Below are 17,505 nucleotides of genomic sequence, written 5' to 3' on the forward strand. Positions count from 1 at the left end.
TATATTTAGGGGTCTGTCCTTTCCTATCCAGTCACCATATTTGCATACTCCCATTTTCCTGTTCATTCCATTTCTCCCATCACCCATGAAATTATCTATCTACCCACCTACTCTCTCTGAGTAAATAGTTGATGTTTGTGTTTCCACAGTAGACTTTGCTTTTCTCAGTTATAGCTGTCACACTGCCTTGCTGTAGGCAAGAGTAGGGACCAGCAAGAGTGCATTTCTTTCCCTCTGCAAATATATTCTCCTTTTTTCATTTTTATTTTACCTTTCTTTGATGACCCTTTTTCCTTGGTTATGGTGGAGATTTGCCCCTCAGAAAGCAGCAGTATTACAGAGCTTTTTTACTGAACTTACGCATTTCTTATCCCCCTAGCAGTGAATTCCTAAGAGCAGGCCTCTCATTCTTGTATCCCTGGGAAATTTTTTACTTAATATATGTGGGTGTTACATTGTGATACTAAACCACTTGAGCATGAATAGGCGATAAATGGTTGTTTAAAAGTCGTGTGATAGAGCCATGGCCAGTTGGCTCCACTGGTCGGAGCATCGTCCTGTAAACCAAAAGGTCACTGGCTCGATTCCCAGTCAGGGCACATGCTTGGCTTGCTGGTTCAGTCCCAGGTTGGGAGCAGCCAATCAATGTTTCTCTCCTCTCTTTCCCTCCCTTCCCCTTTCTCTAACATCAGTATGTCCTCTGGTGAGGATATTTTAAAAATTGTATGGTAGATATATATTTGCCTGTTAAGCTAAATGATATGTGAGAATTTTGGTAATAAATAGCTCTGTAGAAAAGAAGAGTCATATATAGACACCGGATTAAAAAAAAATGTACTTGGATCAGGGTCTGAAAAAGTTTATTTTTTTTTTTTTATTGAGTTGTTACTGAATTAATATATGTTAGGTTATTTGTATGGTTTTATACTACAAAATGCTTGCCAGTTTTTTTTTTGTACATTGATTTACTTGCCCTCAGCTGTTTTGAAGTAGGTAAGCTATTATTTAAACCAAAATACACTATTAAAATGGAGGTATAGGAAATATTGATATATTACCAAGTGTATCCATTCACAATAATGTGGTAGTACACTGAAGTTAGTTTTAACCATCTGATGAAACTAACCTTTGAATTAAGCTTCTTGTCCTTACACTGACATTCAAGGCCTTTATTCTCTGATAGCTCTTCTTCAATTTTATTTTCTTCTTCCTTTATTCCCCACAACATCTGTGTTTTATTTATATTGTAAAACCAGTATTAATCTCAATCACATACCTATATGTCTGTTTTATTTTTGTTGGCTTCACTTAAATGCATGATTTGTTAAATGTGGCAAACAAATATTTATGATATCTGTTAACATATAACATGTAGGGGCTATTCTTAACAATCTATTCTCACTAGTTTTATAGAATAAATAAACCCTTAATATATTTTTCATATTATTAGTTGTAGTTAGCACCCATCCTCTTAAAAAATCAACACAATTAGCAACAGTGTTTATTGTACCTGTTATTTTAAATGTTTAAATGCCAGCTGGGTAAAGAATACTACTTACATTTGTCTTTCATGAGTTTAATTTTCAAAGATACTCTATTTCATAGCAATATGATACTTCTTGCCATGCTTTCTTTCATCTTGTTATGGTTTATACTTATATGACTTGGTAAGAAGAAAAAAATGGTTACATTTTTTCTCCCATTGTCTGAAAACAATTTTATATATAAAATTAAACATATTCTTACAAATGTCCAGGTCATGTTCAGCATCTGAAATTTTTCACTTAATATATGGGAGTGTTACATTGTGATAGTAAATCAAGACATTAAACAGGAGTAGAAGGTTGCTGAATTCTACTAAATGTAATTGTTGTTTGTCTTCTGGTAGCATGGAAACTTCATTTTTCTTTGGACATCATTAGGCCTCATGGTTATTGAAGTACAACTTTAATGCTATATGAATTTTGCCATTTTATTAACATGAGTGTGCTCCATTACATACTGTTTCACTTTAATTATTCTATTCATATTTCTGTTTCACTGATGGTAGAACTTCCCGTTATTTAGCGCCATATTCTATTTTTCAGGCTCTTTATTCTGCTTTTATATTTTGCCTTTGTCTTAGTATCTTTGGGTTGTCTATTGTATACGTGTCATATTTTCATCATCTTCAAGGCCCAGCTTGCTGTACCATGACTGACTTCTTTTTGGTTGTCTTCAAGTTTTTCAAACAAGGAAGTATTACAGGGAACTTTTAACTCCTGTGGAGACTGCCGTCGTCTTCTGCATCCTCAGACATCACCCTCCATACACTCTTTCCCTTATTTTCTGACTCATACAAGATTCTTCATTGCCCCCCCCAGACATGCTTTGTCCTTTTTAAAGCGTATAGCTTTATGTGTGATTTTACCTGCATCAGTAAGAATGTACTGTCTCCATCTCTCAAAATTGTACCTATTTTTCAAGGCCTTATCAGACGTCGTATGACTTCATAGCTGTCTCCTGTTTTCTGCTTCTAGCCACGTGGAAGGTTTCTTGAGAGCAGAGTGGTTCCAGTGGTCTTTGTACCCCCTATAGTGCCAAATGCTAAAGCATGCAGTTGTTGAATTGATAAACTCTCCAAGAACTTTTAATATCACATTTAGTGACTAGTATTGAATCAGGAAGTATCCTCACTCTTGTGAGAATTAAATAAACAATATATGTAAGTAGCAGAGTATTTTATAAGGTTCTGTGGTTGCCACACCATTTGGAATTTATGCCGATTGAAAGTGTATCTAATTCTGAAACAGTGGAGATATTATTGTTAATAATAGAAAAAGAAAGTACAACAAAAAATGGACTAGTCAAAATCTCTTTCTTTTTAGAGCCTGTTTAGTAAGTTAGTAGAACTCACCGAGGAAGCCAGGAAAGCATATAAAGATATGGTTGCAGCAATGGAACAAGAGCAGGCGGAGGAAGCCTTAAAGAATGTGAAAAAGGTGCCCCACCACATGGGGCATTCTCGGAATCCCTCGGCAGCAAGCGCCATTTCTTTCTGCAGTGTCATTTCTGAACCCATCTCTGAAGTAAATGAAAAGGAATATGGTAAGTTGTTACATACCATTTTAAATGAGTTAAAGTGATTTTTTTCATTAAGATCATTTGAAAATGATTTTCCATGCTACTTTTTGTTTTTATCTTAGTGATGATTCAAATTTTGCTTAAAATTTTGGTTTACAGTAAAATTGCAGTAAACATAGCCATAAAAAATTGGGAGGCTATTTGGGGCTGAGGCTTCCTGTGAGACACTGAAATTTAGTCACATTTCCATAATCTTAAAAGAGAAAAGAAAAATCCCAGAAGGATTTAAAAAGCAAAATGCACCATACTCATGACCTATAACTTTGTAAATTCTAGGACATTTTATTATAATACTTTATACTCAATTACTAAAGTTTTGTTTTTATTAAATAAACAAAAGACCTGAATACTACTCAGTCATAGCTTATAAAACCTAGACATAGTGATACTTGTTTTGTGTTAAATCTTACTGTAGTCAAAAAGAAATACAAACTAAAAAACATTTATGTGTAATGTTAAAGTAACATTATTAATTGCATTCTGTACCTTCATAGTTCCCTTGCCTTTGAATGGTAATAATTCATTTCTGTCATACTTTGAACTCTTAAATTCTCTACTTTATTGAACTGGTTTCTGATTCGTTTTTCTTTTTTTAAAATAAGATAGCCTCCTCCTTCAATTTGGCTTTTCATCATTTCTTCTTTTCTCTTTAATCTGTCTGAGAATTTACCAAATAGCTTGTTACACCTAAAATTTAACAGGTAGGAAACTGAATCCTCATTTTCCTCCTTTCTGTTCACACTCTCTTTCCTGGTCTGTCATTATAGTTAAATGTTTGGAGTGCTTTTGACAACACTGCAAACTGGAGAGAACATATCAAGTTATTATGGGCCTTTAGGAAGCTGTTGGTCAAGAGTAGGTAGTACTGGCTTAGAGGCAGCCATATTTCTCTGGCTGGAGTGATACTAGTTGAAAATAAAGGAGGTAAAGTGTCAATTTTTTAAATGAGGTCACTTTATATAGTGATATGCCAGATCTCAAAGACAAACTGCCAGATAAACTCATAAAGATGTGGGTTTGGGCAGATGACAGTAATTTTCATTTGGGCACATAAAAAGTTAAGTTATGAAAAGAAACTCTCAGAGATTTAGGAAATGTTTTTAAAAAATACCAGACTTAAAGTGTTTAGTGATTGAAGCCTTGGCTTTTTCACACTCTGCTTGGGGAATGTAGGCATAATTGATTAGTTTCTGTGCCTCAGATTTCTTTTTAGTAAAATGAGGAGGGTTTTGTCTATGTCATCTATAAAATTCCATTCAGAGTGAAAAATTCTGTGAGCTAATAGTTGAATCTCACTAATGGTCTGAAATCTCTTCCCTTTCAAAGGTGATTTTAGTTTTGGGAAAACCCAGAAATCACAGGGCACCACATCTGGGCTGGAGGAGGGCTGAGTCACCTGGGTGATCTGATGATTTGCCAGAAACCTCTGCACAAGACGTGGTGCATGAGCGGGCACAGTGTTATGATGAAATTGCCAGGCACAAATTGCCTATAGCTACGGCCTTTTGAATCATCCGAATAGTTTCCACAGAGGAATGTTCAAGTGTAACGCAAAATTTGATGCAGATTCGTTGCTTTACTTGCTCAGTCATTTTGAATGTGATGGCCACACAGTACACATGCTCACTCAACAGCACCTACTGCCCCTGCTAACTAGTACAGCGAAGTCATCATTGTTCACACATGCACATTCCAGCCCATTCTTCTTGGTTGCCAGGTTACATTGATGTCGTGCAAACCATTCTTGTTAAATTAACAATGGCTGGGCTTTTTCCAGACAGACCTTGTGTAATAATAGCTCACTAACTGAATTCTTACTTTGTGCTAGACACTTTCATCAGCACTTCACAATTATCAAGGCATTTAATCCTCTGAACAGCCTTATGAGATAAGAAATATAGTATCACATTTTATAGATGAGGAAGCTGAGAAGAAGAGAGTTCAATAGCTTGTCACAGTAGTATGTCTGTCTCTGGAACCTGTACTGTTAGCCACTGTGATGTATATTTCCTGCCTGTGGAATGAACTCTCAGTAGGACCAGACAGTAGGTATTCAGTAAGCAGTTATGAGGGGAGGACAACCTCTATGTCTAGTCCATTCATCCTGAGTTTCCTGCTCATTCTCTGCCACCACCTCTTCCTCTGTAGGCTCTTGAACTCATTTGCTTGTTCCTCTACCATATACAATTATTTAAGATGGACAGGTTACTTTGTGGGCTGACTGAAGGGAGAAATACACCTTATCCTCTGACAAACCCATTAATGACTGGAAAGTTTTAAAAAAGATAGTATCACAAAGTACCATTAAACAGAACAGAAAAGCTTAGAAGGGGTTAATAAGCAAGGAAGATCTTTACTGAATAAGTTTTGGTAAAGGAAACAGTTCAGAAGCAGGGTAGGTTTGGATCAGTACTGTTTGCAGATTTGTTGATATCTTTGATTCTGCCTTTAACTTGCTTTCTAGTCTCTTCTTCAAAGGGGGACTTCTAGATGTTCTATTCTGGCTTTATACCGCCTGCATTTAGCACTTCTTTGCTCCCTCACCTACTCTCTCCAGTCAGATTGCTTCTGTCCCCTAGAGAAAGATGACACTCTTAGACCTGCCATATTTCTCCCTATTGTGTTTATATGTTTGTGTGCTCATCAATTATTGATCACGCTTCACCTGTTATTTTAAGGTGGGAGCCTTGGCTTTCCCCTGTGGATATTTGATCTCAGTGGCTCTTTGACCATTGTGACAAGACTCTTGATGGCTAATTGCAGGGTTCCTTATTTCTGCTCCTGAGGCTGTATCTCTCCCCTTCCTTTCCAAAGGTGGCTTTCAGCTTAACCTACCTAGTAGGTTAATGCCCAAGATTAAGTCTTGAGAGAGATCAGCCCTGCTCCGTCTACTGACCTCTTTCATTTTTCTTGTTCCTTGACTCATTGTTGAGGAGGAGGTAGGACTTTTCCAAGACCCCAGGTGAATTCTTGCAGTACTTTTGAAGGAGGAAAAAATGGTTGGAAGAGTATAGAAATACATGACTGAAGTTTTTTAAAATTTTATGTCTGTTAAAAGTTTTTTTTTGCATAATGCATGTGTGAAATTTTTTATGTAATAGGCTTCCCCCACTCCCAGCACTTAACTATATGCTAACCATAGGGACACACCGATGAGCAGGAGTAGGAATGAGGAGGGAGAAGGGGGGTGAACAGCAAACACAAAACAAGTGCTTTGAACTGTATATGCAAAAGTGTTTTCAGAGTTCAAGTTAGTGACTGTCTCTTAGGACAGTCAGGAAAGGCTTCACAAAGAAACTGACAATTTAAGCGTGCTTACCAAGAATAAGTAGGAGTTTGAAAGGTAAAGGAGGAAAAACATCTCATACGGAAAAAGCAGCTCATGCAAAGCAGGGAATTGCAATAGAATATACTTCTGGGAGTAGAGCGAGATCAGTGTGATGCTGAGCATGTAATGCATGGCTAGGCATCAAAATGAATGGGACCACAAAGATAGATAAACGTCACACATGAAGGACTTGGCTACAGCAAGCTAAGGAGTTTGGATTACTAGGGAAATAGTCCATTAGACAGTGATGTGATCAATTCACAAAACCAATTAGAAAGATACAGATGTACAGCAAGGTAAAGAAGACTTAAGCTAAGGCAGAAGTGACCAAGTTTAGTAGTTTTTGAGCTAGAAGTGACATGGTGCAGTTACAGGTTCAGTTGAATGAAGGTATATCGTAAGGGAGAAAGATAGGACAGAGGATTACTGTAAGATTTCCTCTTCTTTGAGACTGTGAAAAAGATAACATTATTAACTAAGAATGAAAATATAGGAGGAGATTTTTTTTTCATGAGGTAGAGAGATAGTGAAAAGGAGGATATGTTTTACACTTTGAAGTAGCTGCAGAAAAGGATGTTCCAAACCGTGTATCCTGATTTCAAGTACAGAAAATGTGTTCTGTATTATATAGGTGATAGGTAACAATCCAGTTGAATATATTAATTAATATGAATGGGCTTGCTTTATCACCATAGCTGGATCACTATACCTGTAAAATGTAACAGCAGCTATAATATAAACAGAAAAGGATTTTTATTTAAAAAACAATCAAGTAGAAAACAAAAATAAGTGGAACTACATAAGACTAAAAAGCTGCACAGCAAAGGAAATCAACCACCTGAAAAATGAAAAGGCAACCTATTGAATGGGAGAAAATATTTGTAAACCATATGTCCAATTAGGGGGTAGTATTTAAAAAATAAAAAGATCTCAATAGCAAAAAAAAAAATTAAAAAACAGAGGATCTGAATAGACATTTTTCAAAAAAAGACATACAGATAGTAAACACCTATATCAGAATGCTCACCATCACTAATCATCAGGAAAATGTAAATCAAAACCACAAAGAGATTATCACTGCATATCTGTCAGAATGGGTATTATCAAAAAGACAAAAAATAACATATTGGCGAGGATGTGGACCAAAGGGCATCTTGTATACTCTTTGTGGGAATATAAATTGGTACAGCCACTATGGAAAATAGTATGGAGATTCCACAAAATATTAAAAATAGAACTGTCATATGATCCAGCTCTTCCACTTCTAGGTATTTATCCAAAGAATATGAAAAACCATCTTAAAAAGATACATGCGCTGCCATTGTCACTGCTTCATTATTCACTTAGTCAAGATAAGGAAGCGACCTAAGTGTCCATCTCTGGATGAATGGATAAAGGAGATGTAGTATATTTATATATACAATGGAATATTCAACCATAAAAAAGAATGGCTGAAATGAAGCTTTGCTGTTTGCAACAATGTGGATGAACCTTGAAGGCATATGCTAAGTGAAATAAGCCAGACAGAAAAAGATAAATACTGTATGATATCACTTACATATGGAATCTAAAAAAAAAAAGAAACAAACAGAAACCCACTAGAGAAGGTGGTGGGGTGAAATGTATAAAGGGCACCGAAAGGCGCAGACTTCCAGTGATAAGTCATGGCGATATAATTTATAACACGGTGAATATAGTTAATACTGTGTTACATATTTGAAAGTTGCTAAGAGAGTAGATTTTAAAAACCCCTTATCACAAGAAAAACAGTTTTGTAATTATTTTGGTAGATGTTAACTGGACTTACTGTGGTGATCATTTTGCAGTCTGTACAAATATCAGATCATAATGATGTACACCTGAAAGTAATATAATGTTATATGTCAATTATATTTCAATAATAAAAAAATAAAAGTAAAAATATAAAATGGGATAAAAAGAAAATAAAGAAGGGCAGGAGAGCTGTCCTTTGTCTTCTGATTCCTAGTACATACATTTTTAGTTCTTAACTGACTGTCATTAAAAATAATTTAGACTTAATCATGCTACTATATATAGTAATAATATTTTTTCTCAAAATCATGTGATAAGTCAAGCCACGTATATAAACATCACGTTTACAAATGTTAGCAATGAATGGATGGCTTCTGTGCTTAAGTGGAAACACTAGTTTAGTTACAAGCCAAAAGATAGTTCTTAGATAACTTGCTACAGGAGCATGGTACATTATCTGTCAGATCAGAACTATTTCTGCTGGACATTGTGGCTCTGCCATCTGTGATTTGTGGATCCTTGAGCCCATTACACCTCAAGGTCAAAAAATAAGTTAGGCATTCATTGATTCTCATGAATATATGAATGTGATATATGAGCATCAGTGAACTCCTATTGAGACCTTTTGCATTCTCAAGCATTAATATAATTTGATTTTTGCCTCCTTGTCTTTTTTTAAGTATATTTTATTGATTATGCTATTAGAATTGTCCCATTTTTTTCTCTCCCCTTTATTCCCCTCCACCCTGCACCCGCCTCCCACCAGCATTCCCCACCCCCTCGTTCACGTCCATGGGTTGTACATGTAAGTTCTTTGGCTTCTCCATTTCCTATACTGTTCTTAACCTTCCCCTGTCTATTTTATACCTACTGTCTTTGCTTCTTAATTCCTGTACCTTTTCCCCTACTCTCCCTCCTCCCCCGCCCTGCTGATAATCCTCCATGTGATCTCCATTTCTGTGAGTCTGTTCCTGTTCTAGTTGTTTGCTTAGTTTGTTTTTGTTTTTAGGTTCAGTTGTTGGTTGATATGAGTTTGTTATCATTTTACCTTTCATAGTTTTGATCTTCTTTTTCTTAGATAAGTGCCTTTAACACTTTATATAATAAGGGCTTGGTGATGGTGAACTCCGTTAACTTGACCTTATCTGGGAAGCACTTTATCTGCCCTTCCATTCTAAATGGTAGCTTTGCCAGATAGAGTAATCTTGGATGTAGGTCCTTGCTCTTCAGGACTTTGAATGCTTTTTTCCGGACTCTTCTTGCCTGCAAGGTTTCTTTTGAGAAATCAGCTGATAAGTCTTATGTGAACTCCTTTGTAGGTAACTGTCCCCTTTTCTCTTGCTGCTTTTAAGATTCTCTCCTTATTTTTAATCTTGCGTAATACAATTATGTGCCTTGGTGTGTGTTTCGTGGGTCCAACTTCTTTAGGACTCCGTGAGCTTCCTGGACTTCCTGAAAGTCTATTTCCTTCGCCAGATTCAGGAAGTTCTCCTTCATTATTTCTTCAAATAAGTTTTCAATTTCTTGCTCTTCCTCTTTTCCTTCTGGCGCCCCTATGATTAGGATGTTGGAGCTTTTAAAGTTGTCCCAGAGGTTCCTCAGCCTCTCCTCACTTTTTTGAATTCTTGTTTCTGCATTCTGTTCTGGTTGAATGCTTATGTCTTCCTTCTGCTCCAAATCGTTGATTTGAGTCCTGGTTTCCTTCCCTTCACTGTTGGTTCCCTGTATATTTTTCTGTATTTCAGTTCTCATAGCCTTCATGTTTTCCTCTATTTTGCGACCAAACTGAACCATTTCTGTGAGCATCCTGATTACCAGTGTTTTGAACTGTGCATTTGGTAGGTTGGCTATCTCTTCATTGCTTAGTTCTATATTTGGAGCTTTGATCTGTTCTGTTCTTTCATTTGGGCTGTACTTCTTTGTCTTGGCACCCCTGTTAGATTGTAAGGGGCAGAGCCTGAGGTGTTTGCCAGGGCGGAGCAACCAAGGTCGCTCTGTTGTGGCACTGTATTGGGGACGGGATTAGAGACAGAACATTGCTGCTTGCTCAGCCCTGGCTGGCTTTCAGTCACTTCCCTTGCTTCCCATAAGCAAATTGGGCCCTTCTGGTGCTGAATCCCAGGTGGGTAGGCTTGTGTACATTCTAGGTCCCTGTGGGTCTTTCCAGTGAACTCTGCTGTGAGGCTGGGAGTTTCTCCCACCACCGCAACCCCCAGAGGTTTTTAGAGCCAGAGGTTTTGAGATTTTCTTTTCCCGTGCCTGGAACCCTAGTTTGCATGGTCTGTCTTGCTCCCCACTTGTTCCTCCTGGTTTATCTGCACATGAATGTGGGACCGCTGGTCTGCCAGCTGCCACCTTGCCTGGTCCTCCAGACGCCCCCTTGCCGTGTATCCTCTCAGCCCCAGCTACCCATCTATGCCCCTCCTTCCAGTCTGGCTGAATGTTTCTTCTTTAATTCCTTGGTTGTCGGACTTCCATACAGTTTGATTTTCTGGCAGTTCTGGTTGTTTTTTGTTTTAAAATATGTTGTTGTCCTTCTTTTGGTTGTGTGAGGAGGCAAAGTACCTACCTATGCTCCATCTTGGCTGGAAGTTACCTCCTTGTTTTTTGTCTTAAATGTACACTTGTGAGAACTGTTTTCTTGCCCTGGCTGGTGTGGCTCAGTGGATTGAGTTCCGGCCTGTGAACTGAAAGTTCTCCAGTTCAACTACCAGTCAGGGCACATGCCTGGGTGCGGGCCAGGTCCCCAGTTGGCATGTGAGAGGCAACCAATTGATATATATCTCACATGTCAATGTTTCTCTCCCTCTCTTTCTCCCTTCCTTCCCCTCTATCTAAAAGTAAATAAAATCTTTTAAAAAATAAAAAAGAATTGTTTTCTCTTTATAACATTTAAACTAGTAGTAGAACAGTTTAAGATTTTAGTCTTTTCTCAATCTCTTGGTGAGCTGATAAATTTCTGTAGTTTATTCTTACCTCTTTTACAGGTTGTGTGATTATGAAAGAGTGTTCTGGTTTTTTTAAAATCTGTTTATTATTTGCAGAAACAAATTGGAGAAATATGGTGGAAACTTCAGATGGACTGGAAACATCAGAAAATGAGAGAGAAGTTTCCTGTAAACACAGTACATCTGAAAAATGCAGTAAACTTCCATTTGACCCAGCCCCTGCTGGTAAGCAGCCATCGACGGTGGCTGCTGGCAGTACTACCTCAGCTACAAACCCTGGGAAATCAGCAGTGAGTGATAAAGAGGAAGTGAAGCCGGATGACCTGGAATGGGCCTCCCAGCAGAGTACTGAAACCGGCTCTCTGGATGGCAGTTGCCGTGATATTCTGAATTCCTCCATCACTAGCACCACCAGCACTCTTGTACCTGGCATGCTTGAAGAAGAGGAGGATGAGGAGGAAGAGGAGGAAGAAGATTATACTCATGAACCTGTATCTGTAGAAGTACAGCTCAATAGTAGAATTGAGTCTTGGGTTTCTGAGACCCAGAGAACAATGGAAACTCTTCAGCTTGGGAAAACCCTTAATGGTTCTGAGGAAGATAATGCAGAGGAAAGTGAGGAGGAAGAAGCAGAGGTGTCTGAGGTGCTGGAGCCTGGGGTGGACAGTGAGGCCTGGACTGCTGACCACCAAGTAAGTCCTGAGCAGCAGAAGCCCAGCAACGGCAGCTCGCTGGACAGCCAGCACTCCGACGCTACCTGTGCGTCCCCAAATCTTTAACTCAGGAAATGTAGGCTTTCTATCCCCAACTGTGTAAGGGTTACAGCCATTATCTTTTATGCTTCATCTCAACATTTTGCACTGTCCAATATTTAATATATGTATTTAATTCCCAACAGAAATATTTTTGTAGGTGTCTTTTACTTGTTTTGTTATGATCTACAGCTTAGCTTTTAATTAGCATCTCTGTCTAAGACTGTGTTGAAAACTCAAAAAAATGTTTAAGCTTATGTTGTTACAGAAAATAATGATTGAAAAGAGAACAAGACCAAGTTTTAAAGAAAATAAGTTTAAAATACTTAGAGTCATTTTGAAAGTTAAAGATCAAGGTTCTAAGGATAAAAGCAGTTATCAATGTTTGCTTCAAGACTATGTTTTTGCTCTAACCTGTCTATTCAAGACATTTGGGCTTCTTTTTAACAAAGAACTGACAGAAGACTTACAAAACTAAAAAGAAAAAAAGTCTGAGCATAACTTAAGTTCACAAAGTGTTTTGTGTTAAGAATTGATGCAACTTTTTTTTTTGGTCCACAAATGCGTCTTTCAGAAGTCACTGATCATTGTAATTGATCAAAGTTGAGATGGGATAAAGCAGAACCTCCAATACTTAGGTTAGCAAAGGGGCCACCATGATTAGAGTCGGCCTTATTTGTGGGAAGTGACTGGTGTTGTATTTAATAATGAAAACCACCCGTAATAGGACCTTCCCGGTTTTGTCTCATATTTGCTTCTTACCTCAGGAATGCCTTTGTACATACTCATATTTACATAAAGTTAGGCAAATTTTGACGTTAAATAACTGATTGTATGGCTGCAGCTCTTACATGTAAATGACCAAGAAACAGAGTCTTATACTGGTGTGTTCTCTTGCATGCTTCTGATTCAGGACTCTGTAACTTTGAGATGTGGATTTGATGGTGTATCCAAATTTGTCCTGAGTGAAAACCATTGCGCCTTTTAAAAAGTATATATATTTTGCCCCTTGCCTCAAGCACTTGCCATGTAACACTAACCATAGTTACTGATAGGAGGTCAGGGAAAGGAACTTCACGTAACGTATCATGTAACGTATTACGGTATCCTGATTAATCAAGGCTTGAAAGAGGAAGTTTTGAAGAAAAGAGCAAGGTGTTCTAACTGTGCTGAAACTATCAGATGATTGAGAGTTTGCAGCTATACACAGGTATTGATACTTGATGACTATTACTTATCCCTGCCCTTCTGAAAGAATGTGTATACCTGCTTGGGAGAAATACTGAGCTAAATGTTTTATTTACTACTCAGTCACCACCTAGTAGTAAGTGACCTTTACGAGTTTAGGTATAGTGGGAGAATTCCAAATTACCTGTTTTTCTGTCTTCTCTCCAGCTCCACCCCCAACTGACCAACACACACACACACACACAGAGACACTCCAGCTTTACAAGCTCCCAAACGCAGACACAGAACAGGAGGGAGGGGTATTTTCCCTGCCCTGGTTTTAATAGGGCAGGCTTTGCCTCACAGAGGCAGGAGGGAAGAATTGGGAGGATTCTTCACCGAACTCATTGGCGACTACTGTGCTAGTTTTTGATGTTTTATAATGCTGGCATTTAATTACTGGAGAGATCAGATTCAGATTCTGGATTGGTGATTTAGTATTTGTGAATTGTGAAAGTTTGAGCATTGCTGTGTAGAAAACATCAGTCTATCAACTTGGTTAGTGTGCTGAAAGGGGACGTTATTGTGCTGTCCTGTCCAACCTGTCCTCCAGAATAGACTCCTTAGGCACAAAGTATCCAGTACTTACAGGAGCACAGCACGTAAGAATGAAGCCCCTGAAATAATAATCATGGATTTCTATGTGGCAGATCTTACTGTCTCCACACATTTGGAAATGGTAGTTGGTTTAAAGAAATGATAGAGTTTTTGAACTACTGACAATCTTAGAAGTAAACTTAAAAGCTTTTCATACTTTTTAATGGTGTAAATGTCCTTTGGGGTCAGTGATTCAGTAACTCTTGATCAAGGCAGTGGCTTTTCAAAGGTTTCTAATATTTTATATCTCTTCTGAATGAGAATTGTCATTTTAGATTTTTGACATTTGTATCAAAAGAGAAGTTGAGGAGATCTTCAGAACACCCATAACTTTTCTTTTTGCTATAGAGGTTAGAAGTGTTTAATTATGTGTTCAGTGAGCGCGCTTGCACGTGCAGTTGTCTTCTGCCCGCAAACCCAGGGGACCACAGACTTTTTTATATGAGACAGTTCACCTCCGAGGACAAGCCAAAATTTATTAAAGGAAATGTTACTGTGTTGAAATATGCTAAATAAATATTAATAATGTCTTTAAATTTTGTTTCCTTTAGATAAATTTTGGAATGTGTATATATTACATACAGGAGAAAGTTATGAAGATTAAGGAAGTGGGGGTTTTTTCGTTTGCTTTTTGGGGGTGTGGTCTGAGGTTAGTGCCTCTTTGGACCTACAGAGAGATCTCATGGTAAGAATAAGGTTCATCATCAACCATAGAGATTTTTTTTTTTCTTAGTGTGTAGAAGTGGTCTTACTGGCAATAATTAATATTAGATTTCTATTTCAATATGTATCTGAATTACAATATAAATTGCACTCCCAAAATTAGATATCTGCTTCAGTAGGTTTGTTACCTGTGAAGATAACTTCTCAAAAGACAAATGTTCATATTAGCTTAATTTTTGGTTTAAATATATTTGTAAATGATGTAATATATTTCTTTTGACTAAACATGGGAAAAAGAATCTGCTATATACATTGAGAAGTTTTTAATGGCTTTGACTGAAGGTCATTTTTGCAGAGATGGTATTTTATATGCTTCCAGTATTTGGAAAAGAATTAGTCAAAAGGAATTTACATAGTTTAAATATTGAGAAATTAATATCCGAATAATGTACTTGTCTGATTTCTTAATAAGCTGGGGGAGGTGGGTTGGGCGGTAATTGTAATGTGCAAATGAATAGTGAACTCTACATTCATTTTTCAACTGTTTAACATAAAAATGTTAAATCTTAACACATTGTTACTTTAATATATGTATAAATAAGTATTATTTGTAAAGCTATTTGCTTTAAAAACCTGTCACTTAAGTATTTTCTTTATGTCGTGCCAACAGGTTAGAACGTTAACTTATCTGTTTAAAAACTTTATCATTTTTTGATTTTAAAAAATTTTTCTGTGAAATAATTTATTTACAGGTATCGTCTCCCTCACCCCTTCCAACCTTTATACACATCACAGAATCAGCCAGACTGTTTGGCTGATCTAATATCTGAATCCTAAGTAATCATAAATTTACACTTGGTTGGCACATCACACCTTCAAAGTATTTGTATTGTTTTGTAATTTAATTTCTAAATATACTACATAAATTTATAATTTAATGTCTTAATTGTCATGCTCTAATAAAAAACTAGCAAAATTAGTATGAACCATAACATAAAGGGATTTTCATCTTGTTCTTTTGCTGTATGAAGGATAATTGTTATATCACATTTTAGGGGTAATAATACCTTTTTTGCACTATGTAAATACTAGTGAAGATTCTTCTGTAATTAATAAAATGATTATTGAAATGCAGTCTATCATTTCAGAATAGGTACTTAAGGAATTCATGACTTGCCCAACATGTAGGATAAAGGGAAAAAAACCAAGCCCATAGTATTTCCTCGTGTTCTCATAGGTTTGCCAAAGAAGGCTGTCGAGTTTGCACGAAGGAATTATTCGTAAAAATCTCCATTTGGGATGGTTGGTGTGATCAGGAGCAGAGCCTAGACATCAGGCCAGAGACAATCCTAGTGTTAGGAGAAAGCTCTAGCTTCCTTTTTGTGCTCGTTACTCTGTAACAAGCATTATTCTAAGCTTTTTCCCAATATTAATTCCTTTAATCCTCACAACAGCCCTTTGAGGAAATACTGTTAATCACTTTTTTTATGAAACAGTTGTGGAGGTGTTAGGGAACTTACCTGAGGTCCCACAGCCGATAAATGGCAGAACTGGGACTCAGCTCAGTCCGATGGCAAAGTCCGCGCTCTTGCTCACTGTGTGTTGTTTCACAAAATGGCCAGGCCGTGCAAACCAAACTGCTTTCCTCCACCTCCTACATGTGCCAGGGCTGAGCGAGTTGCCTTATTTGTTGAACCTCCTCTAATCGCTCTTGCCCTAAAGCAGTCCCAAACCTCGTCACTATCACAAATGCAGAGAATCTGTAAAGAACAGACTCATCTGTTAGAAAATATTAATTTTCATAATGAGAATTCTGGTGATTGCAAAGGGAAAGGCAGGTGCCTCTCAGTTTTATTGTAATATTTCCTTTTATTTACATATTTATTTTTTGGATCAGTGTATGTACCACTTCTGATAAATCCTAACAGTGATCGGTTTTCTTCTAACTGACCAGAAGAGGGTGTGCATGGCCCCTGAAAAAGGTTACCATGTCATTTTTTAGAATAGAGTGGAAGATAGAGAACCCTGGACTCTGGATAGGCTTTGCTGTAGAAGGTTCTTAGCTCTGAGTTGAAGCTGAGAGCTCAGGAACCATGCTGGTAGGTGCCATTCCGTTTTAGAAGAGCACACTGTCAGAAGACATTGAGATGGCATGTTAAGTAGTTCAGTTTGAAATTTCTAAATTAGCAATTAACATTTGAGGTTGTCTTGGGTTCTGACGTGTGAAATGGGATACCTGGTTTCGTACAGAATGTGCATTAATGGCAGCCTTGTGGATTGCAGGGCCAAAAGCAGGCTCTGCTGGAGCTCCCACAGTGCAGAATTTGCCAGAGGGAAATGCTTCGATACTGGATGTAGTTTCCATCCTTGTATTTCTCTCCACTCCACTCCCATCATTTTGATACCAAGTTAATTGTTTGGCAACCCTATGGCAAGTAAAGAGACATTTAATCTTGCAGAAGTGGGTTGAGTAACTGCATGGCTAAAACCTGGCCGCCTTCATCCAAGGCTATAGCGTGGCAGCAGAGGGCTGGAGCACGGAAGATGCTGACTTGCATAAAATGTGGAGCTCCCAGCTGAGCTTGATGGCCTGATTTTGAGTCAGTGAGCTGTGGTTTGGAGCCTGGGGGAGGAGTTCCCTGTGGAAGGAATGAGTGCTTCACCTTGGAAACATCAGGTTTGGCCATGGCCTTGAGTTACCCAGAGGGAACAGGTGACACCCCAGCCTTTGTAAGGTGGGACTCGGACTTGAGGCGGTGCCCTTTGCACTCATGCGCGGGGAGGGGGGATGTCAGCAAACGTGGAACCTACTGAGGGGTGCACGATTCCCCAGGTTGCCTTCACTTTTCAGTTTTCTCCTTGTATACTTGACATAAAGCGCTTTCACTGCTTTGCAACACCTTCAGCTTAAGAACGGGATAATGAATTAAAATTGAAGCAGTTAATTTTGTAAGCTCTGATTAATGAGGAATGAGCGAAACTTCAAAATTACTGGTTTCTCAGTCGTGGGGGAAGTGTCAGAGACCATCGTCCCTGTCAGTGTTTCTTGCTTTCCTAAAACTTGTGTTCTAAGGCAAATGGTGAGCTTCTGACA

General features: G+C 37.9%; 1 protein-coding gene across 3 annotated transcripts in view; it reads left to right on the forward strand.

The window, feature by feature from the left end:
• SECISBP2L (SECIS binding protein 2 like) overlaps nt 1–15,409 on the forward strand; it is a 50,533-nt gene extending 35,124 nt beyond the window's left edge. For all 3 annotated transcript variants that reach the window (XM_054565451.1, XM_054565453.1, XM_054565452.1), the window contains 2 exons: nt 2,868–3,087; nt 11,269–15,409. In XM_054565451.1, the coding sequence (XP_054421426.1) occupies nt 2,868–3,087; nt 11,269–11,951 (903 nt within the window). In that variant the 3' untranslated portion in view covers nt 11,952–15,409. The remainder of the gene's footprint in view (nt 1–2,867; nt 3,088–11,268) is intronic.
• Nucleotides 15,410–17,505: the final 2,096 nt, after the last annotated feature.

This window comes from Pteronotus mesoamericanus, unplaced genomic scaffold (genome assembly GCF_021234165.1).
Source record: "Pteronotus mesoamericanus isolate MK-2021 breed Mesoamerican mustached bat unplaced genomic scaffold, CSHL_Meso_final contig_164, whole genome shotgun sequence".
Taxonomy (NCBI): domain Eukaryota; kingdom Metazoa; phylum Chordata; class Mammalia; order Chiroptera; family Mormoopidae; genus Pteronotus; species Pteronotus mesoamericanus.